The sequence below is a fragment of the Periplaneta americana genome, chromosome 12, assembly GCF_040183065.1.
Source record: "Periplaneta americana isolate PAMFEO1 chromosome 12, P.americana_PAMFEO1_priV1, whole genome shotgun sequence".
NCBI lineage: Eukaryota > Metazoa > Arthropoda > Insecta > Blattodea > Blattidae > Periplaneta > Periplaneta americana.
This window is the reverse complement of record NC_091128.1, coordinates 146,109,026-146,134,282: the sequence shown is the minus strand read 5'-3', so window position 1 is coordinate 146,134,282 and position 25,257 is coordinate 146,109,026. Positions and strand designations below refer to the sequence as shown.

The 25,257-nt window shown below is 35.5% G+C and overlaps 1 protein-coding gene across 4 annotated transcripts in view; it reads left to right on the top strand.

The window, feature by feature from the left end:
• spir (spire type actin nucleation factor) overlaps positions 1 to 25,257 on the top strand; it is an 825,932-nt gene that overhangs the window by 162,503 nt on the left and 638,172 nt on the right. For all 4 annotated transcript variants that reach the window (XM_069842160.1, XM_069842159.1, XM_069842161.1 and 1 more), the window contains exon 3: positions 20,579 to 20,696. In XM_069842160.1, the coding sequence (XP_069698261.1) occupies positions 20,579 to 20,696 (118 nt within the window). The remainder of the gene's footprint in view (positions 1 to 20,578; positions 20,697 to 25,257) is intronic.

Below are 25,257 nucleotides of genomic sequence, written 5' to 3'. Positions count from 1 at the left end.
TATTATACAGTAATTGCATTATTAGTATTGCACTGATATTTTTCAAACAATGGGACGAAGGAGCCTAAGGAGTGTTGTGGCTTTTCCTGGTTGATGTTAAAAAATTTTTGCGTATTATATTGGAGATTTATCCTTCGAAGAGGTGGAAAAATTCAAATATCTTGGAGCAACAGTAACAAATGTAAATGACACTCGGGAGGAAATTAAACGCAGAATAAATATGGGAAATGCGTGTTATTATTCGGTTGAGAAGCTCTTATCATCCAGTCTGCTGTCCAAAAATCTGAAAGTTAGAATTTATAAAACAGTTATATTACCGGTTCTTCTATATGGCTGTGAAACTTGGACTCTCACTCTGAGAGAGGAACATAGGTTAAGGGTGTTTGAGAATAAGGTGCTTAGGAAAATATTTGGGGCTAAGCGGGATAAAGTTACAGGAGAATGGAGAAAGTTACACAACACAGAACTGCACGCATTGTATTCTTCACCTGACATAATTAGGAACTTGAAATCCAGACGTTTGAGATGGGCAGGGCATGTAGCACGTATGGGCGAATCCAGAAATGCATATAGAGTGTTAGTTGGGAGACCGGAGGGAAAAAGACCTTTAGGGAGGCCGAGACGTAGATGGGAGGATAATATTAAAATGGATTTGAGGGAGGTGGGGTATGATGATAGAGACTGGCTTAATCTTGCACAGGATAGGGACCGATGGCGGGCTTATGTGAGGGCGGCAATGAACCTTCGGGTTCCTTAAAAGCCATTTGTAAGTAAGTAAGTATTATTATTATTATTATTATTATTATTATTATTATTATTATTATTATTGGAAGGAGTCCATAATCGTACCTATCTTCAAGAAGGGGGACAAGACTAAATGTAGTAACTTTCGAGGAATATCACTTTTGTTGACGTCGTACAAAATTTTGTCCAATATTCTTTTGAGAAGATTAACTCCATATGTAGATGAAATTATTGGGGATCATCAGTGTGGTTTTAGGCGTAATAGATCAACTATTGACCAGATATTTTGTATTCGACAGATAATGGAGAAAAAATGGGAGTATAAGGGTACAAGTCATCAGTTATTCATAGATTTCAAAAAGGCATATGACTCGATTAAGAGAGAAGTTTCATATGATATTCTTATCGAATTTGGTATTCCCAAGAAACTAGTTCGATTAATTAAAATGTGTCTCAGTGAAACATATAGCAGAGTTCGTATAGGTCAGTTTCTGTCAGATGCGTTTCCAATTCACTGTGGGCTAAAGCAAGGAGATGCACTATCACCTTTACTTTTTAACTTTGCTCTAGAGTATGCCATTAGAAAAGTCCAGGATAACAGAGAGGGTTTGGAATTGAACGGGTTACATCAGCTGCTTGTCTATGCGGATGACGTGAATATGTTAGGAGAAAATCCACAAACGATTAGGGAAAACACGGGAATTTTACTGGAAGCAAGTAAGGAGATAGGTTTGGAAGTAAATCCCGAAAAGACAAAGTATATGATTATGTCTCGTGACCAGAATATTGTACGAAATGGAAATATAAAAATTGTAAATTTATCTTTTGAAGAGGTGCAGAAGTTCAAATATCTTGGAGCAACAGTAAGAAATATAAATGATACTAGGGAGGAAATTAAACACAGAATAAATATGGGAAATGCCTGTTATTATTCGGTTGAGAAGCTTTTATCATCTAGTCTGCTGTCAAAAAAACTGAAAGTTAGAATTTATAAAACAGTTATATTACCGGTTGTTCTGTATAGTTGTGAAACTTGGACTCTCACTTTGAGAGAGGAACATAGGTTAAGGGTGTTTGAGAATAAGGTGCTTAGGAAAATATTTGGGGCTAAGAGGGATGAAGTTACAGAAGAATGGAGAAAGTTACACAACACAGAACTGCACGCATTGTATTCTTCACCTGACATAATTAGGAACATTAAATCCAGACGTTTGAGATGGGCAGGGCATGCAGCACGTATTGGCGAATCCAGAAATGCATATAGAGTGTTAGTTGGGAGGCCGGAGGGAAAAAGACCTTTAGGGAGGCCGAGACGTAGATGGGAAGATAATATTAAAATGGATTTGAGGGAGGTGGGATATGATGATAGAGAATGGATTAATCTTGCTCAGGATAGGGACCAATGGCGGGCTTATGTGAGGGCGCCAATGAACCTCCAGGTTCCTTAAAAGCCAGTAAGTAAAGTAAGTATTATTATTATTATTATTATTATTATTATTATTATTATTATTATTATTATTATTATTATTATTTCCTATCTTTGTTAAATTAAAACCTCTCGATAGTTTGTCTGTTTAATTCTTTTTAATATCTCTTAATATAATTGTTTTAGTTTTGGCAAGATGTTATTCCTTCTCTTGCTAGAAGTTCGCATTTGTTAATATCCAAATGGATCAATATGTATAAGAATCCAGTGGTATACTCTTATAACCTCTCTTTCCTGTGTCTTTAATTATTTCCAGCTTCGAATTCAATTACTAGCCTAACACTATTTTCTTTCTTTTTGTATAACATTGTACTTACTTCTATTGTTATAAATTCAACCTCAAGGACCGTATTTTCACGACTAAGTGCCAGGTAATGTTCGAAGTATCCTCAATACTTTGATATTGCATACAAATTTAATATGAACATTATTTCCACTATACGTATCCAATTATGTTATTTGTGCTTAAAATTAATACTTCGATATTAGAAAATCATTCAGTTGATAGAAGATTTGTTATTGAGTTATATATTTAAGTAAATATGGCACACTGAAGTTGGGACGTGTATCGGAATTATTTTTGTTGCTTGTGAAGGTGAAAGCGCTAGAAGCTAGAGTATCACTTTAATTTATGTAATCTTACTGTGAGGGTAGATGACACCGTAGTGGCACAGTAACAACATAATTCTACTTTTGTAGTTGTAGTATGTAATACCTATAAATTATATTGTACAAGGGATTGAAAGTATTTGCATACCGGTACTGATCTCTGACTGCTTTCTCCCCTGGTAATATTCATAAATTCTGTACGTCAGCACCTTAACACGCGCTCATGAAATGGAGATTTGGGTGTTGGGTATGTTTACTTCCTAGGATAGTTTGTTAGAAAGTGACATCATTAAATAATAATAATAATAATAATAATAATAATAATAATAATAATAATAGTAATAATACTGTCATTATTACCTGTACACTACGTTACTTTCTCATATTTTATTAAATGCAAAGCGAAAGTAATGCGCTGTTACAAAAGTTGTATTTTGAAATGCTGGAGAAAACTTACATTATATAAGCATTTCTAATACCGAAAGCTCAATAATTGTCACGCCTTCCCTCGGTGTAGATTGCCGCTGTTTGAAGTTTGTTGTTTATATCTGGAATTTAATTAATTCCAAAGGTTGTGAACAAAATATGTTTTAAAACATCAATCTGAGAGATTCAAAATCGTGACTTCCTTTAAATTAGTTCCTATTCCTTTATCCCGAATTTATTTTTTCACATAAGGTAATGTGACAAATTAAATTGTATGCAAATTATAGCTCCAAAAATGTTTGTTAGAAATTATTTATACAGTGCGATCGGAAAGATCCTCCGCAGCTCTATTAGTTCTAGTAATCCTAAAATACAACCCTGTAGAAACTTAGCACTCCCCGATTCATTCCGGTTTAACAACTTCACACCCTCAGTCCATCATATGCTTAGCGTCCAGTGTTACCACTTGAATTCTCTACCAAATACACTTGAATTCTCTGCCTAGTGGATTCTCGGCTACGCAATCACTGCGGAGAGACTTCTCGATCGCACTGTATAATTCCTTATTCAGACAGATTTTTAGCTTATTTATATGAGCATCGTGTGTATATGTATTTTTGACCGATCGTGGTTTTAACAACCTTACTAATGTTGTTGGTAGGTCTTGTAAGTTAAACTTACAACACACGTACGATAAGTAAATAAATCAAATCAACTTTTATTTACTTACTTAAAAGTGACCAACTATCAGTGTCGCCCACCACTATGTGCTGTGAGGAAATAACTAAATATCTTATTATACCTGTACGCTTTCTAAATTAATTTATTGGAGCGGAGATTTCTAAGACAACAGGAATTAATGTAGATAAGACGTAAACGTGACAACAATTTCTGTCGACTTCCTGTTGTTGCTCTGAGCGCCACTCGTAGGATCGTCCATGTTTCTTCCACATTCAATGTGACACCACACAAAGCACTTCACTAGACTCTTCCTTAGTTCTTTTTCCATAGCTTCGGAGAAGATGCTCCTTTTTCTATTAATCCTCCTTTTGACTTCCTGGCAGCAGCTCATGTTACTGCGTATAGTCATTGGCCATAATACATTGTTTAAATTCCTAGCATGATATAAAAGTCCTTTGTTGCTAAGTTACCGGTCGGCTAGAAATCAAATGTTTGTTTCTAATCAACAAATTATTTCACATATGAAGTAATGAGATATTTCTAGCAGTTGCTAACAGTTTGATAAACAGTGCACTGTCACTAGGAGAAGATAATTTTTTGTCACTATTTCGACATTTTACTGAATTTTGGGCATTATGTATGTTCTAGTTTATAATGTACTGGGTGTTCATTTCAAAGTGTGTCATGACGTCACGTTGATGAGTCAGCGATTTGAAGCGAGTTTCAGCTTTTGTGTCAGAGAAGTTGCCAATTAACCAAGGCGTTCAATTTGAACTTGAGAACGTGTACGGTATAACTTGAACGTCGTAGCAACAGATGGCGGTCTCTACGGTCTGTGTGCTACCATAACCTCTTTCGAACTGTGTTTTGCGCGGCAGGGTATTTGTTATCATCGTTGCGTACGGCAACATTCCACAATACAAATCAAATGCTCCGTGTCCATGTTGGCCGTCGAAGTTAATGTCAACAAATACGTAAGTAATCGAATTAACCCTATCCCCATATCCTGACAGTAAGAAAAAACTCACCTCAGTACATGTTTCGAAATAGTTCACATTCCTGCCACTACCGGCGTTACCGTCCGTATCGGTAAGTACTCTTCTGAATGAACGCCGTACTTGCTAGGCAATTTCTCTGGCAGATAAGTAATACACCTCTGTGGAAGTGTAGGAAGATTGAATTCTCTAGGCTCATCGATTAGCCACGTGACGGCATACAGCGAACCATGACACACTTTGAACTGAACACCCAGTATATTTCCTTGATTAAACCCCATAATTACGTACACATTTTTAACATTTTAATGCATATCTATGCGATATCTAGTGATAATAAAAAATACAGAGCTTCAGCTCAGCTTCTGGTGGGGAACACGCACATTACACATGCTTGCATGGCCGACATAAATTTCTTCTTTATCGATCCGTAACTTCTGACGTATTTTTACTTATTTAGGCCTAACTTCGATTGATAATAGCATGTACACAGTTATACTTTTATTCTATAATGAACAGTAACCAGAGTTATAGGTGGTGTTGAAAGTGTTGTTTGACTGTATTCACACATGCTCGACGAAATTATTATTATTCATGCCCTAAAGAAACTCTAAAATAAGAAGGTACTGGAATAACTCCTACGCCATAGGCGAACGTAGAGGACATAATATGAAAAGAGAAATTGCAAGCATTACAGAAATATATAGAACTTTTGCGTGTGAATAACCATATCATCAAAATATGTCGGAATTGTGTGAATGTAGACGGATACCAGTTCGAACAACTCAAACAGGTTAGAACTCATTATTAAATAAAAATTATTATTTTATGTATGCTATCATTAATCAAAGTTATATGAGTAAAAATACTCGAGGATCGATTCTGACACAGTCTACACCGGTCATGCCAGCAAGTCTGATGCGCGTGTTTCCGGCCTGAGTCAGAGCTGAATGCTCTATATACATAATACGTATTTAACTGCAAATTCACATTAAGAGAGCTAAAGCTTCATTGCATTGCATATCCTAGAGTAGTAAATCAGAAGTCTCTGTAAGTGACTAATTTCGTTGTTTTGTGTTGTAGGACTGTAACTAATTAATTTTGTGCGAGATCGTGCGTATTTGCTTGTTTTCCGCAGAGAACCAATACGCGATAAGTTGAAATACCACATTCAGTATTCCCAACGTAACACACATAACAATTTCCCTCTTCTTACCGCTTAAGCGCGACATTCATTTTACTGCTTTAGGCTTTTAACATATTATTTTTAGAGACGTTTAACATAGTAATAATTATAAATTGGAAACTTACCACTGCAATTTCACCTAATTATTGTTATTATTGTTTTTAAATATTTGCAAAAATTAAGTAAAGTCTACTACTCCACGAAACTTATTGCATTCCTGATACAAGTAACATTAAGGAAGCCGTGAAAAAATCAACAAGATTCCAGATGCCGATATTATTACTGCAATATGTTATATAAATAATATTGTTAAAATATTAAAATGAAAAATAAATCATTACATAACCTTACCGTTTGTTTTAAGTTCGCATTTATAGACTGGAGAAAAAAAAAGACAGACGTAAGTATATCACGGCCTGCTGGAGTATAGTAAACACAGAAAACATTTTATAGCAACAATGTTGAAGAAAGATATTTTGGCTTTCCGAAGTTGTCGTCATTAAACAGAAACCAAGATGGAGATTTCATTGCAACTAATTAGAAATTCGTCTTTCAGGTATGTAATAAACGATCTTCGCAGAAAATAATGTACGATACACGAGCGGTATGTTTGTTTTCGTGTTCTCGGAAATTAAAAAAGCTCAACTACGTTTCGCTTTTTCAATCTTTTCCTCGAACATGAAAACATCAACATACCGCTCTTGTAACGTATATTACTATAATATCGACTTGTTTCTAACAAGTTGAGTAATTTTCTGTACATTTGTTGTACTACTTTTGTGAACAGCATCTTATAATTGAGTTTGAATTTTGACTTAATTTGGATGACAGACCGAGCTTTTACATGTGGCATTGCGTGCCCTTTAACCTTTGGTGAAAGTGAAGTTAGATCACTTGGCTGACCTTTGTACTGGAAGTTTGTGTTTTGCGCGTATGCAGTGACATGCGAGCTGGGAACGCGATTTAATTTAATGAAGTCCGTACTAAGTTATAGCTATGAAGAGTAGATTCCAATAGACCTTGGTATAGGTTTAAACGATCAACCGGTATTTTAAAGCGTGATACTATGCCTATTTAGTTTCTTAGCAATGCGGGCTGTACCTTATCAACCTCCCTCGTTGAGCGGCCATGTCAGTATGAGGTGCTCAGTTTTTTAACCTCTTCCCTTACTATATATTTTACCAGTTTTGTGAAAAAAAGTCTCATTTTTTATTTTTGTATAGAGGTCATTTAATATTACAGAATCACTGTACATCACTAATTTTGTTACATACCTAAAACATCACTATGAAATAGACATTTATTTTATTTTATTTTTAAATCCACCACCAACAGAAGCAGGCTTCCAATTACAGGTGGCTTACACAGATATATACACAAAATATAAGAGAAAAAAAACAACAAAACAAACAACACAAACGAAAGAAAGAATAGTACATTATGCAACGAGCTTATAATGACAGTGATTAAGAAGCGAGTATGGATGTTTATGAAACGAGCGCAAGCGAGTTTCATAATTTTCATACGAGCTTCTTAATTACCATTATAGGCGAGTTTCATACGACTTTTTATGCTCGACCATATTTCTAACTTGAAATTATTCATTTTATTTGTATCTAACCGACCTTGAGCAATACCTCGTAAATTGTGAGATGTGCACAGACGCGAAAGTATTGATTTTTTTCCGAGGAACAGATGTCCACATTGACCTTGATAGCCTATAAGAACCTACAGAGTAAACTAAATATTAACTTTGATATAACATTGAAATTAAATTAGACATTGAAAAACGAGATGACAAATTGAATTTATTTGAATATTATTTACAATTAACGCTAATTATTATAGTAACAGAACATAACCTTCTGCGACAGTATTGGATTTCCAACCTCCGTGACTTTTCGCTAATTCTCTTTCGATTGCATATCCGAGAATAATCGATACTTGCAGTTTTATAGCGGTACAAAGCTGACTTTTCATTGGCTGAGGTTTTATAACGGTACAAAGCTGACTTGTCATTGCCTGAACACCTGTACTTTAATGAGTAGGTGTACTTTAATGACACGCATTAAAGGACTGCTACCAGGTGTATAATTACTACATTTCGACATGGTCGAACATAAAATACATAATGATAATAGATGCTAGAATATAATATTACAGTTAATATAGTGCCAAATGTCAATATAATGATGCAAAATTATTAAAAAACTAGAGTAAAAACATTATAATACACTTCTTCATAATTTAAATATCTAAGGAAATACAATGCTTTTTAATATTGTATGAAAATTTTCAATTGTTAAACTGAAATCCAATTGAGAATCACAGTTTAAAGACAGAGAGTTGTAAGTATTACACATAACAAACAATGGAGAGTTCTTGAAGAAAACAGTTCTAGGAATAGGAATAATAAAAGGTTGCCTATGACGTAATTCTGTTCTTTTTACATTGAACTGAAGGAATTTAAGAAAATCACAGTTATTCAATATACCGTTAACAGTCTTATAGAGTAAAATTTGGCCATTTATTAATCGTCGAGATTTTAAAGTTTTATAATTAAATTAAAAAACTAATTGATTATTTGAAATTTGCTTGTCATAAGACGACAACTGAATTATTATCCCGAGTTATCTCGTGCACCTTGATTCCAGCTGTGGTAGTTGTCCCACTTTGATTTTCTCCTGAACTAATTACCAACTAATGTTTTTTTATGGATTAATTTATGAGGTGCAATACCAGTGCTGTTATCAAGGCGTTAAATGTTGCTTGTGTGATAGACTCGAAAGCAGAGTATTACGCACAGTGGCACATTGCATTCCGGATAGTAGTATCTGCTCTTGTGTCGAATTTGATTGTATTTTGAGTCTCTCGCAATACTACACATGAAACACTGTCTGGTTGGTTGTTCTTCAGAGTTCGTGGAATAACTTCTGGAGAATGTCTACCTGTAAGCCGAAGTGGGTTGGGCGATTTTTGTGGCCATCCTGCCTTGAGTGATAGGACATTCGGGGTGTATTTTTCGAAAATCTTACGAATTACCACCATTCGATAGTCCAAGGGTGTCTTCCTGCCTTCAGATATCGTATACAAAAGGTACGAATTCCACAGGGCCAACCCGAGAAAATGAAAGAAGATATTTTTATAATATCGCTTTCCACTATTTCGCGGGACAGGATAAGTTGCCAAGTGCTGGTCTACCTTGTCGACTCCTACCATTGAGTTGTTATAGTCGATCACCATTTTCGTCTTCAAATCATCCTTGATGACGACCATCTCAGCGCTATGTATTGTGCTAAGAAGCACCACATCTTCAATCTCAGGGTAATGTTCTTGTCTCTCTGGATGGAAACGTATATATTCGGGATAATAATCCTTAGCAACGAAAATGGGAAACGAGTTAACTCGGGTTAATAAATTTTGACAGATGTTAGCAACCCGAGTTAACTCGGGTCAATCAGGGAAGTGGTTAATAATACAGTTGCAGTCTGTATTTCATCAGGTAGCCTCTTTAAGCAGACATGTCAGTATGAAGTGCTTAGTTTCAGCCAGCTTCGTTGAGTAGTCATGTCAGTATGAGGTGCTTAATTTCTTAACAGTGCAGGCTGTATCTCGTGTATTAAGATAAGCTAAAAAAGACGGCAATAAACTTAACAAATTAATTTCATTATTCAGCTTATCGGCTCCTACAAACATGACTGTTAAATTTGTATCTCGTCAGTCATCATCGTCGAGTGGTAATGTCAGTATGAGGTGTTTAGTTCCTTAACAATATAGCTGCAGGTTGTACGTCACCAGTCATTTTCGTTGAGAGTCCATTCAGTATGAGGTGCTAGTTTCTTAACATTGCAGTTGCAAGCTGTATCTCATCAGCCAGCCTTGTCGAGTGGTCATATCAGGATGAGGTGCTTAGTTTCTTAATACAGTTACGGACTGTACTCTTTGAACGACATTCGTCGAATGATCGATGTCAGGTCCACGGTTCGAATCTCCACATTTCTTCTTTTTCATATGTAGTTTATTTGCTCCGTACTGTTAAATAATATTATTAAAGTTGAGGAATACCTATGAATATAATGATTCAATGAAATAAAATGAATTATTGTTTCATTTTTTAATTAAAAAAAAACTAAAATCAATAAAAAAAACGTGAGAGATAAAATCACGACATTTTTGTTAAGTTACCGCAGTGGTTTGGAGAAGGAAGGATAATAAATTATAATATTAATAAAGTTAAAAAATCAAATATAAGTTATGTGTGTTCATTTATGCAGTTTGTCAGTATTTTATTTTATTTCCTTACTGCAGTTTCTAATTAAATCTGAGTTTTCATCACGTCTTGTAAAAATCTTTCCATTTTTAGCCACACAAATTTGAAACCTATTTCTCGTGCTCTGATCTTGGCTTTCCGAAATAAGGTCCTATAATATGTGTTAAGTTTTAATTTATGAAAATTCTGTGTTCACTTTTACCATTAGACATGCAGTGATGTCCTATCTTGTTTCATTGAGATAGGTGTTCATTGTAGAATCCTTGAATACTTTTTTCTTGTGGGGATTATACAATATTGTGAATGCTAAGAAAACGAGAAGAATAACTGATTCGTGTTTTCACTCTGTATCTTAGAGCACGGTGCCGGGATGCAATGAAACATTTCTCCTTCACAACAACATAAATTAATGTCTTGTTTTCTTGTGCACGATACTTCTCGAGGGAGTGGATGCATCGTGACCAAGTCGCCCGTATCTGATCTGCAAGCTAGTGTCCGATTTATTTATATGTTGACAATGAAAGTCGTTGACCTTTTTTCCTAGATACGTAGGATATTTCTCTTTATACTCCGACCGAAATGCCGCTCAAATTTACCGCCGACCACAGGAGTAATAAACAGCGCTCTGTGAAAATATGGTGTAGTTTGCTAAACCAGAATTTATTACAGCACTCGACAGTCTTTACTTAGTATAGACCGACCAAAACATGATTACCGACAGAAGTAATATAAGATAGTTATTGTATTTACTGAACTATCTGCGCTCCGTTTTGCAAAAAATTGTCAACATTACTGTCAATATACTAGTAGAGACTTTAGCTCCTTTCGGCAATCGAAAGTTGGTAAGAGCCCTGATCACTATATAACAGATTGCTCAGCCTCACAGGTTTGACGGCAACAACTTTTGTCAAGTTTACTATACTGCCATCTAGCGACAGTAGGAGGAGTCACGTCATAACTCCCATTTGAGCTGCATGGAGCAATTGTACTTCCATCTAGCGGTTGTTTTTAATCGACGGTGGCGATTCTGGTGGTCTCTTCCATATGCTACCGTTCTTAACATTACGATGGCCAATCTGTTATATACGTGATTTGGGATAAGAGTTACAGTATTTCAAGCGTACATTCTAGGAACTTCAGCTCTTAAAATTATTGTTGTTCAGTATTCCTAAGATTTGTGTGAATTTCATTTTTATAGATTCCTTTTTATTTTAGTGTGAATCATCAGAGGCCAGCTGATTAAAATTGGAAACTTATTTGAAACATTAACTTTATATTTGCCACTCTCTTTAAATTAAATTATTGTTTTTAACTCTCCACTAATTCAGCTGTAAAATATTTGTACATTAAGGTAAAGTATTTTATTGTTTAGTTGTCCATTTCACGTAATTAAACATGACTCTTGAAAACTATATTGTTGACGTTATGAAAGAGGGATACACACTCCTACATTTTAAAACGTGTTATACTAGTAGATTAAAGTATACAAATACAGTACCACTAATTGGAATGCCACCACAACGCAATGCAGTACACGTTGAAGTGGTGAAGTTCAGTCTTGATATATTTCACAGCAAGTACTTGTTGATTCCACTCCAGTTACAGTATACGATTTGCGGCAAAACAAAAGACACTGAAATTATTGTTCATCTGCTGTCCACGTCTCTCTAGCAACGAAGTATTTATTTATTGTCTATAATAGTTTGACTTAATTGTGAATTCAGTGTTGTATTGATTTGTGCAATTGTTTCTCATATCAGAGGAGAAGGTGAATAATTTCGAGGGAAAAATTGTTCCGGGGCCAGGCATCGAACCCGGGACCTTTGGTTTAACGTACCAACGCTCTACCAACTGAGCTACCCGGGAACTCTACCCGACACCCATCCAATTTTTCCCTCTATATCCACAGACCTCAAAGTGGGCTGACAACCGTCAAGCAACCAACTTCGAGTGCACACTAACTGCGTGTGACTTAAATTGTGGTTTTCTGTTAACGAACAGCAATGTTAAACCAAAGGTCCCGGGTTCGATGCCCGGCCCCGGAACAATTTTTCCCTCGAAATTATTCAAATCAACTTTACAGGGAGTTATACCTGAAATCTTGATTTGCAGAGGAGAAGGTGTTTATCGTGGAACATTATTTCCGGTCATACGGAGTAGGACGTCAAAATGGGCGAAGTTTGCTTACGTATTAGGATCCTGCTTTCTTCTGCAGCAAATGATTTTCAGATGAGAGCCATATTCACCTTGATGGCTGCATCAACCGACAAACAACTCGTTTTTAGAGTTTGAACGGCCTGATGTCGTTATACAGAAACTACTGCACAGTGCGCGGGTTACGATTTGCTGCGCCGTGTCCGGTCATGGAATATTGGGTCCTTATTTATTCGAGGATGCTGCACAGTAAACCAGGTACTCTACAGAGACATTCGTGCGGGATTTGCGCCGTTTTTGTTGCGCCAGAAACTTACCCTTCCAACGACAATGGATGCAGCAAGACGGAGCTATAGCCTACACCGCTGGGAGTCACTAGCCCTTCTGCAACGACTAATTTCTCGTGGAACTCCATTCCCGTACCCTTCCTACTCCCCGAATCTCACGGCCCCAGATGCCTATATATGGGGCATGTTGAAAGTATCATTTTCAAGACATGACCCACCTACAAATATTTCCGAATTACACAAGAAGATAACGTTATTTTTTGTGTCCTTACAGCAAACTTTGTTAATCAACATGTTCAATAATCTTCAGAAACGTAATGAACAATGTGTGGCACGCGATGGTACACATTTTGAACACAGACTATAGAGAGTTACACGCATTTTCATGAAAATAATTTTTATATACATTATTTTTTCAAATATGTACAGGGGAATACAGAGTGAGGATCTTTAGACACTTATGACTACTCTACATGAATCAGTTCGTCCCAATGCCACTATACTGTGCTCCAACCACGAGAAAGTCTCTGCCGGCTAAGACGAAGCGGGGTAATGCTGTGAATGAATGTTGATGTCATAAGATGTCATAAGGTCACACACGTGGGTACTCATATCTTTATTGGCTAGCTGTCACAGCACAAACAATAACATTGATACACACATGCTTATATTACCATAGTTACAAAATTAGATCACTGTTAATCTCCTGGTCTTTTAATCTCTCCATACAGGAAATAACAAATGCAGGAGAGCGCATGGTTTTTAAACAGACGTTATAACGATAATATTATATATCTACTTCGCTCCAATACATGTCGCAATAGTAAGCACATTCCTTTCACGGTTGATCTCCTGGTTGGAGAACAGTATATAAGCTTTCAGAGCAGAAGTGGTGTAAGTCAAAATTGGGTAATGAGGTTTAAAGTAAAAATTCTGTAAAACATAGCGCAAAGTAGCAATTAATATGTCCTTCGTGCTATCCACTGACTACTAAGGGCCGTATTCACAGACATTCTTAGCGCGGGCTTCCGGTGGATGATCAGCGAACTAACGTTTTTCGTATTCATAAACCAGTGTTAGCGATATGATATCATATGAATCCTGTACAAGTAATCACTCGATAGTCGGGGCTAGTTTAGCACGCTCGTAGCGCGGGCTAGCGAAATGTCTATGAATAGCACCCTAATAGTTTAAATAAATTGAATATTAATTGCTACTTTGCGCTGTATTTTACAGAATGTTTAATTTAACCTTCATTACTCATTTTTGACTTACACCACTTCTGCTCTCAACGGCTCATATCTTTCTGCTCTCTTCTGCAACACTAAAACTCGTTTACTGTAGGCTAAGTGGTTAACTCAAAAACTGTTACATACTGAACTTGTCCACTTAATAGTACATTCTATTTTAATATTATTATTGTTGTTATTATTATTATTATTATTATTATTATTATTATTATTATTATTATTATTATTATTATTATTATTATTATTATTATTATTGGATGATAGCTTATTTTATTCCGTTCATTAGACATCCTTAAACCTTACAGCAAATTGTATTTACTTATACAAATTTCAGTACCCTAATTTCTATAGAGACCTTGCACGCAATCTAGATCTCAAATCTCCTGTCACTTTTTTATGAAAATAATTCACACACGTTCAATATGTCTTGAACAAGAACTATCCTACTCGCTAGAATCTTGTCTATTTTATTTAGACCTTTTTCTGCAAAACGTTTAAAACATAGTTGAGCTTTTCCGAGCTCAAATGTCGGGAGTTATCGAGAGAAATAAGTTCACGTCTTGGTCTCTGGAATTGATGGAAGCCGTCCTGTTGTCATTTCCTCAGTCTCCACCTCGCGCTCTTCTGGGATTGCGCTGACGCGGTGCGACGCGGCGTGGTGTTTGTTGCCGCATTGAAACCCCAAAGCAAAGAAAATATTATATCGAGCAAGGTGTTCGGGACATGCTGGTTTAAACGTGCGTGAAGCTCCCTTTCCCTCTCATGTTTCGTCGCTGAAAGTAGTTTCCCATAACTCTTCAGACTGTTGTGTAACATTTTGTTTCGACGCGTTCGTCGGAGATGTCAGATTCTGTGGTCAAGATAGACGGCTCGTTAAAAATCCGGAAAGTGGACATTGAAAGTGCGACCGCATCACGAAAATGACAGCGTCACAGTTCACTGGATTCACGGACAACTTGGCTTCTGTCACGAAGCTGAATTAAAATGCTTTAATTCTTCCAAGAAATTTGGGAGAGACATTCAGACATTTCGTATTTACGAAGTTATATTTTGTAAGAGTTGTTCTATCAGCCGTTTAAGTCGTGTTTGGTGAATAGCAGACTATTAAAATTACCATCCACTAAAAGATTATCGTATTTAATCATTTTATTGTAATTTGCTCTTATGCTTCCAGATGTGGTCGACTATTGCAGGAACTTTGTGGAATAATTGTTCTATTCTGACAGAATTTAATTTAATTTTCGAGGTGGGAAAACGTTGTAGTCAAAATTTATTACCCTCTATGATAGAATAATAAGCGAAAATAATGATGTAATGACAGTAGAGAAACTTTAAGTTCTTCATATTCGAGAAGTGGGGCACCAGTAGAACACAGATGATACCGTTTCATTTATAGTATTCCATTGATATTACATCAGATCTTACATTGTTAGTAGCTTTGACATGTGGAATAAATCAAAGTTATACAAAAGTATACAATACATAGTAAGCAGATTAATTTAATTTACAACCATAAACAATTCATCAATTGAGTAGAAGATATGAGTATGTAGGAATGATGTTAATTCAGTTGTAAACCTTTTCTCTGGCACCTCAAAGTTGTAAGAAAATTAGACAGTGAATGAATAGTAAACTTTCTTTTTTTGTGAAACATCTGGGACTAACAAAGGGTATATACAAATAACATTTGTGTCCTGTATTAAAATTATATATTTTTTCTTTAATATTAAATATAATCTTGGTTTCTATTATAACACATAGTCAAGGAAAGAATGTACTCACAATGTAAGGTCAGTATTTATAAATTTTGTAAAAACGTCTTACGTGATGACCTTTTATGCACACCTGCCATTATCTTGTAGCTTTCTTTTGTAAAACAAAAGTTTGTTTAGCGTCAAATGAGTTGCCGCAGAATATTAATCCACATTTCATTATAGAATGAAAAAAATGCAACAAATGTGTGTGTGTGTGTATATATATATAAATATATATATATATATATAAATATATATATATATATATATATATATATATATATATAAATAAAATTTTAAGTGTGTTTATATTGCCAGTAAAAATAAGGATTTTAATGCATAATAGGCAGAGCAGAATTTATGAGTAATATATTATATTTATGTTTTCCAGTTGAAGTGATTATTCAATTCCAAAGCAAGACATTCTGTGCTTACAGATTCTTTCATATCAGTTCCACTTAGCTAATCTACTATTGTAGGAAAACTGAACACTTTTATGTGTACCTACTAAATTTGATTACAATGTTTTATCAGCATGAAGTGCTGACTTATTTGATATAAACCATTCGTCATTCGTTCATTCATCATTGTATTAAAAGTGTTTACTTCAGATAATTACACTTATTGTTGTTTAGTCTGCTGTCCAAAAACAGGTCTGAACCTCACATGTAACACCAAAAGGCATCACTCAAGAGACAACTAAGCCAGGAGGTAATGTGATAGGGTGGCCAGTTCCTTTCTCCCTCCATTGCATACATCGCTGACTAGTAACATATTACACTAATCAGACTTCAGATGCATGCAAACAATTGTTCTTCCTTGACATCGTCAAGTGAGATGTACTGCCTGATAATATATGTAAATTACACTTTATATCGTCTGCAAATAAGATTATATTATTTATAATTGAGACTAAATCATTAATATAAACCAGAAACAATAATGGACCTAAAATTGACCCTTAGGAAACTCCTTGTATACGGTAATATTTCTGAATTCTGAATGAGTAACTTTGTGACTGCTTGGTATATTTATTTTCATTTTTGTTTTCTATTTGACAAGTGAAATGTAAACCAATCTAATCTTTAATACTATAAAACTATTAAAAATATATTGTGATCGTGGGAGCTGACAAGGTGATTGTGTTTCAACAAGCGATAATTAAAAGTGGATGGTAGAAAAGCCGTTTTGAGGTTATTGCTGTTCAGATCACTAATTGATTCGTTTTGGTGACTGATGAAGGACAGGGAAAAATATATTAAAATGCACTCTGATCTATTTTCCTTGCAAAAGTATCGAATAATTGGGAACGATCTAAAAAGTTTTGACCACTTGTTTTGATGGGAAGAAGCCGGAAGTAGAACGTTATATTCCCTTTTGTGAGGTTCAGAAGATTGTAATGGAAATTCTGAAGGCCTCTCTTCAAATTCTACACTATCATCTGTATGTTAACACGTAAATTTTTTATTTAATGTACAAATCAAATCATTTTGCTCGTTTCATTTCCCTTTATCTTTTATGTTTGTTAATTCCGGGTCCCAGTGGTCAGCCTCACTTGAGGACGGATGATTTGAAATAAATCTTAGTAGTATATTATTTTATATGCCATAAACCAATTTTATAATAATTTATGGCAGCCATTTTCAACCGGTGTGCCGTGAATGATCCGCTGCGAGAAAATGAAAATAATACTGTAAAGGTTGTTATAGAAAAAATTGGAAAAGTAAAAATGAAAGAATTTTTGGTCTTAGCAAAGCAAATTAATTCTGAAATAATTAATTTTCTTGGGTTATTTTACGACGCTGTATCAACATCTAGGTTATTTAGCGTCTGAATGATATGAAGGCGATAATGCCGGTGAAATGAATCCGGGGTCCAGCACCGAAAGTTACCCAGCATTTGCTCGTATTGGGTTGAGGGAAAACCCCGGAAAAAAACCTGAACCAGGTAACTTGCCCCGAGCGGGATTCGAACCCGGGCCACCTGGTTTCGCGGCCAGACGCGCTGACCGTTACTCCACAGATGTGGACTCTGAAATAATATTTGGACATTATTTTCTCCTTAGAGAAGCACTTGTTTCAAAATCACTAGTTCCTGTGTTTGCAGTATTGCAGCAAGTGGTGAAAATAGTTAATTACATAAAAAGAATGCTACCAAGAACAAGATTATTTTCATATCTTTTCTGCAATGGATTCTAAATAGACTCAGCTGCTTATTTACGCAGAAGTTAGGTGATTATCACGTGGTCGCTTACTGCCAAGGTTTTATCAACTGAAAGAGGAACTTTTACTATTTTTTTTTTGTCTGAAGAATCTGAATATGCCGATTTTCTCAGTGATGATATATGATAGATTTATCTGGTTTATTTGTATTTTGCGGTCGTTATTTTCTCCTAAAAATCTCCAAAAAATCCCTGTAGAGGGGTATTCACCCTTAGTTTGAAACCACTGATTTAGACTATATGAGCGTAGTTTTGTGATTCACATGCTAGGCCTATGTCAAATGATAACATAAAATGCCTGTTTGACATGATTCAGTGGAAAGGTGTGAATGGACAATCGGTGCTTTATCTTATTTGAACACTGTTACATTGAGAACGGCTGTACCAAGGGAAAGAGTGGATGCGTAGAGGAGAGAAAGTGGAGATCCGATTCAGCGCCGTGTGGCTAGATAGAACGACGACGGGTTTATTGTGTACTGCATTCAGATGCCACTTGAAGTACATTTCTCTTCTGTGTCAGATATGAACTTTGTAGTTGAAGTGACGTGCAATCGTACCGACACTAAACACCCCGATGATTTGCGAGTAGCTAATGCATAATCTTTTTATCCCGCTCACAAGGAAATTAAGTGCAATACATCGATCTAATTAATTATGATCTTCAATTATCTAATTATCTTCTTCTTCTTCTTAGTTTAACCTCTCCCTTTTAGGTGCATTTACACGACCCACGCCACCAGGGTCTTACAGGGCCGCGACCTGTCGGGAGAGGAATTAATCTATGGATCACATACATACTTTTTTGACCACACAAGGACATGGAGGGCCTCCCCGGATGAGGGATCAGCTCAATGCCAGAGCCTCTTCAATTATAATGAAGAAAAATTACATTTTAAGAAAACTTTAGAGAAAAATATTGCTATCTCTGTTTTTCTTTCTTTTTTTGTTTTCTTGTATTAACTCGATGAGAGCTCTACAGTGTTCTTTTGACTCTGTTGACCCTCTATAGGGCTTTAATTTAATTTGTATTATTTTCTTCACTGTTTGTATTTTTTTGTACTTATATGTGTATCTGGTAGGATGGAAGAGAAGGCCTTATGGCCTTATCCTGTCAGATTGAATAAATAAATAAATAAATAAATAAATAAATATACCCTAAATGAAATGCCAGATATTATGAAATTAAAAAAAAGTTGATATGTCCATGATTTAAACACTTTTCCTAACGTTGGACAGCTTTAATTCATCTTGAGTATGTGTTCGTTGTGACCAAACACTGAAATTAAAATATTTTAGAGAAATACGCTGTCACATGCGACCGTCTCATTTATTATGCATAAAATATTCAAGAATAGTTTTTTTATCAGTTTTGAATAAAGTTGGATTGAACTTTTTGATACAACTTACTGCTGACTGGCCCTCCGAGTTAACTCTATGAAGAATGAAAAACCGTTTTAAATTTTTCGCTTTCTGTACCAATTGAAACAAAATATGCATTTATTGCTATCCTTTTCTAAGTTCGTTCTGAACCGAGTGGGGAATCTGTTAACATGTAAAAGTTCTGACTTTAGTTATTAGCAGGCTTCGAGACTTTGGACCCGATACAATAAGTTTACTGTGCATGTACTATAGGTTGATAACTCGCTGCAGGTGGTGAAAGATAAAGATGTGTTGAGGTAACAACGTTGCCATTTAGAGTAGAGTGCGGTAGTATGGGGGAACACACACATATATGTACATTCTGAAAGTAAATATACATTACACAATGACAATGTCAAAAGAATGTGAAAAGCAGTTATTCTCCTGTATTTTATAAGCATTTGTGTTTAATTATACACAGTGTTAATGGTGGAAATAAACATATAGCAATTTTAATTTCTTCATTTATCCTAGTGATCGTCTTTAGGAATTGCAGTGACAGTACCGAATTGCTATGTTCTACAAGATACATTTTCAGTGTCTCAAACGTAAATCTTTTTCGGTACTATGAAAAGCTACATTCTACGTCGCATGACGTGATAGGAACAAAACGAAAAAACCTAACATTATTGCAGTGTCTAAGAGACATTCCTTTATTCTCGGGCGACTCTATGTCCACTAATTTGCTGTTTAAATTACACAATGTTCCATATCCGTTATTTTTACATAAAATTGTTTTCCACTTCTGTTTTACACGTTCAGTAACCGGTGTACTTGGTGTCTCATTAATTCTCTGTGTCATTTAATCAAGTAATTTGAGGGTTTCCGGCATCTCTTGCTCTGACTTTTCTAACCGTGTAATAGTTTCAGACAGTTTGACAATGGATTTGTATGAAAACCAAATTATTCGTCAGAACCTTCATATTTAGAGCGTTTTTCTTTGCGTATTATGTTGGCATTCATTCTACAGTACCCCCACCCACTGTACGCTTTACCACTATACTCAGTAAATCGTACCAGTCTTGAATTATCATGTTCAGATACCGTTCAAGTTGTTCGTTCATGAGTGTTAATGATCACATCTGTTTGCTTTCAGTTGGTGTCGTACCTGGGTATTGTTATCTTCCACGCCCTGGACTTTGGGCTGAGCGAAGATGAGGAGAGGCATCTCAGTCCGGACCTGGAGAGGCTCATCGATATGATGACATCCGCAGGTAAGTTACATTACTTTTTTGGTTGCTTATCGCAATATTCTGCCGTACAAGAATATATTTTTCTACTGTGAGCATGAAAAACTGAAGTAATGGAAAAAGATTATGTTAATAACTCGAAGTTGTCGGACACCAACTTGTATTAGACTGCGTGAAGAGCAGTGGATATGTCCGTTGCTGCTGGTGTGTTACAAAACACTTTAATAACGTCAATATAATTAGACAAACGAATAGCAGTCCCGTAGAAAGTGAAATGTTTTAAAACCTAACCTCCTTTGTGATAGGGAAAGTGAGGCCTATGAGATCATCGCAGTGTCAGAGCCTGTTTGTGGATTGTATGAAAGTGGTTCGGCTGGCCATGTTATTGGAGACTTTGCAAGACCAAATATTCTAGACTTTTAAAACTGTATAGTATCGACATGTCATACAATAGATTCCGTTAATTTTATCTATAGTAATGTCACAAGATTTGGGAAATCTCAGATCTCGAGTGACATTTATTAGGACTATTTCGTGAATGAAATAAAATTGTAAATATATCCCTAAAATTCGCTCACAAAATGTTAATAATTGTATATTTATGAATACTTAACCTATTCAGACATTGTGAAGTCGAAATAGATGAATAACGATTACTGCAATAAAAAATTGAATGTTATTCAGTAATGCCAATTGAGAAAAGCGAAATACAGGTTTAAAATAGTAATATGCGTTACAAGAGCGGTATGCTGAAGTTTTCATGTTCAAGGAAAAGTTTGAAAAAGCGAAACGTAGTTGAGCTTTTTAATTTCCGAGAATTGAAAGAAAACATACCGCTCGTGTATCGTACATTATTTTGTGCGAAGATCGTTTATTACATACCTGAAAGAGGAATTTCTAATTAGTTGCAATGAAATCTCCATCTTGGTTTCTATTCAATGACGGCAAATTTGCAAAACAAAAATATCTATCTTCAACATTGTTGCTTTAAAATGTTTTCTGTGTTTACTATACTCCAACAGGCCGTGATATACGTCTGTCTTTTTTTTCCCCAGTCTATAAATGCGAACTTAAAACAAACGGTAAGGTTATGTAATGATTTAGAGTTTACTTAATTTTTGCAAATATTTAAAAACAATAATTAACAGTGCAATTTAGGTGAAATTGCAGTGGTAAGTTTCCAATTTATAATTATTACTATATTGAACGTCTCTAAAAATAATATGTTAAAAGCCTAAAACAGTAAAATCAATAGCTATGTCACTTAAGCGGTAAGAAGAGGGAAATTGTTGTGTTTTAGGTTGGGAACACTGAATGTGGAATTTTAGACTTTCCGCGGATTGGTTTTGTGCGGAAACCAAGCAAATACGCACAATCTCGCACAAATGTTAATTACATGTACTGTGCTTTTCTCTTGTTATTATAACATAAATACGTTTTCATTATCTGGTGAAATTATAATTTAATTTTAGCATTTATTATATAATTACAAATAACGTGATTAATACATTAATTGAATGAACAATTGTTATGGAGTGTCATTTTCTTTGGATACAATGGACATGGAATTAGAAGATGTAGGCTAGATGTGGAAGTTGGATTTCGTACTCTATTTAGTACAATGGATTCATGCTCATCGATTTACGTGGAAACAGTTGGCGACACTGACTAAACAAAACAACGACCATGCGATAAATTGATAGTGATAAATCGAGCTGCAAAAATTATCGCGATGTGTGACTGTAATTGGTTGGAATTCAAAATTTAATTACACTTCATTGGCCGAAAATGGAATGACGTCATGTAAACGAAATAGTCACATATATTGGCAATTTGAAAACTTGCTTGTGAATTGTTGGCTTCTGAATGAGAAGAGAAGAATATGCTGGACCTGAGAAATATTCGTACCGCATGTTAATTCGAAGGTATAATATGCAGTATAGGTGAAATATGGAGTCTCCAAACAGTTGTGTTGAACAATAATTTAATATTTTGAAGAATTTCAAGGGACCAATTTTACATGTATGCATCGACGATTTATTTACAGCGATAACTTCGCTTCTCGAACTGTTTTCTTTATTTTTAAATTATAATATCGTAAGTTTACACATGGTTTCTGAACTATGATGAATATAATCGATACGAAAAACGTAAGTCATTTTAGTGTGAAATTCTTCAGTAGCTTGTGTCATTGAAATTACGCAAGGAAGTGGAACATAACATGTGACGCCAAACTCTTGTTCTAGCCAATATGAGTGAAATCTAGTGATGCTTGACAATGTTCGTTGTCTTGTTTATCCAGGATTCACGTACTTCCGACACACGGAAGGTGGTATATGTTTCACTTTTTCCTAAACGAGCGAAGCAATTTATTTATTAAATCTACTATTAACTCTTATTATTAAATATTGATAACCCGAATTTGGATCTTAATGTGAGAAGTAAAACTAGTAATGATCAAGAATGGTATTAACAAGAACTTTCTGGAAGTCTTTTTCCCATGCTATCGATCCATTTGTCGCTCATTACCATATAGGAAATTAATACAGGCCTTCTCAGTGAAAACAATTATAAACCATATGGTCTTTAGTGTTGCCGTCTTAAACGACGAGCTAATTGAACTGAAGGAGATACAAAGAGAAAATAAATTGGTACATTGCATGGTTGTGTGTACGTTACAAATTTGTATATTGCTGCAGATTGAGTTGCGTAACAACCTACGTTTATTGGACATGTTTTGAAACGCTGCACTTCTTGAGCATTGAACATGAGCTGCTTGATTACCTGTCAGTAGGACTACTACCTTTCCATCAGAAATAACATTGCGAGCATATGTCGTTAGAAAAATACTATGAATTTTACCGAAGACGCCTTTTGTGGGATGGTGTCAAAATGATACTCAAGTGGATGTAAGATAATAATATGACTTACGAAATGAATGAGAGCGTTCTTTTTGACCAGGTGATCAGATTGAAATTTTCCCTACCGCACAACAGAGGAAAATTCTAAAGATAAGCGTTGACTCGAAATCTGTAGTGCTCGGGAAAGGTGGCAAAAGTCAATAATGTTAATTTTATAGGAGAAGGAAAAAACTGTCTTCACACTGGTTTATGTCTATTTGATTTTCTTCTCTCTGAATTATTCTAATGGGAGAAATACTTATGTCTCTTTTCTCAAGCGAGCAGATGTTCCGTAAGTTGTCAATAAATTAATAAAAAATGTTTGTGGAAACTGACTTACGCCACTTTACCAAGCACTGCAGAAATGTGACTATACCTTATTTCATTTCAAGGAGTGCAGTTCGGTGGCTTATTTGAACACCGAACTGCACTCCTTGAAATAAAATAAGGTATACATGTTTATCAAAACTGTGATTCTGTGAAACATTACTCAGAATTTCTGAAAAATTGTGGAATTTTATTTCTCTGTACCGGTCTCCGCAACTGATTTCATGTATAGGTTAATAACGAACAGTGAAACACCCACCATGAGTGGAAAAATTGCTAACAATGAAAGAGTATTTTCTTTGATTATGCTTAGTGGAAAGAAAGGAATACATCATCTAAGTCAGTAAATTCAATTCTGCAGATACAGCATAATATGAAAAATGTAAATCGCAGTGAATGTCAAAAGATCGTTCAAAAAACAAATTCCCTTTCTTCTTTTCACGGTGTGATAAATATGAGTGGTAATGTGACGGTGATGCGTAGACTTGAATGGTCTGCCCAGGTTATTGTATTGTACGTCTTTCCCGTATTCGGAAGTTTTTTTTATTTTAAAATATGTCTTCCGTAATTTGAGGGTTATATATATGCTTTTCCCCCCGCAAAAAATACCTTACTTCGTATTTAGCCCACCCGGATTACAAGATTAGACAAAGGAGGGATGCTGCTCAAGAACGACTGCCTTTTGGCCTTTGATATAAGCAAAGAATTTTTGTTGAGCCACAGACAATTAAATTAACTGGTGTCCGGTATACTGCATATAAGGACATGAAACTATTCTTTAAATGTTATTTATTCATCTAATGTGAGTAAAGCCAAGCTTCTTTTTAACTTCCTATAGTTCCGCATGTGTTGTGAACGTGTCTATTAGTGCCCATGTGAAAGTACAACTGAATAACAATATTTAAGATAAGAATATATTGCAAACACTCGACCCTGCATGGGTCATACGTATTAAACTCTTTGAAGTAGTTTTCTATATTACGTGTTCATTTCAAAGTGTGTCATGGCTCGCTGTATGCCGTCATGTGGCTAGTCATTGAGCCTAGAGAATTCAATCTTCCTACACTTCCACACAGGCGTATTACGTATGTGCCAGAGAAGTTGCCTAGCAAGTACGGCGTTCATTCTGAAGAGTACTTACCGATACATACGGTAACACCTGTAGTGACAGGAATGTGAACTGTTTGGAAACACGTACTGAGGTGAGTTTTTTCTTACTGTCGGAATATGGGGAGAGGGTTAAGACGATTACTTACGTATTTGTTGACATTAACTTGGACGGTCAACATGGACACGGAGCATTTGATTTGTGTTGTAGAATGTTGCCGTACGCAACCGATGATAACAAATACCATGCG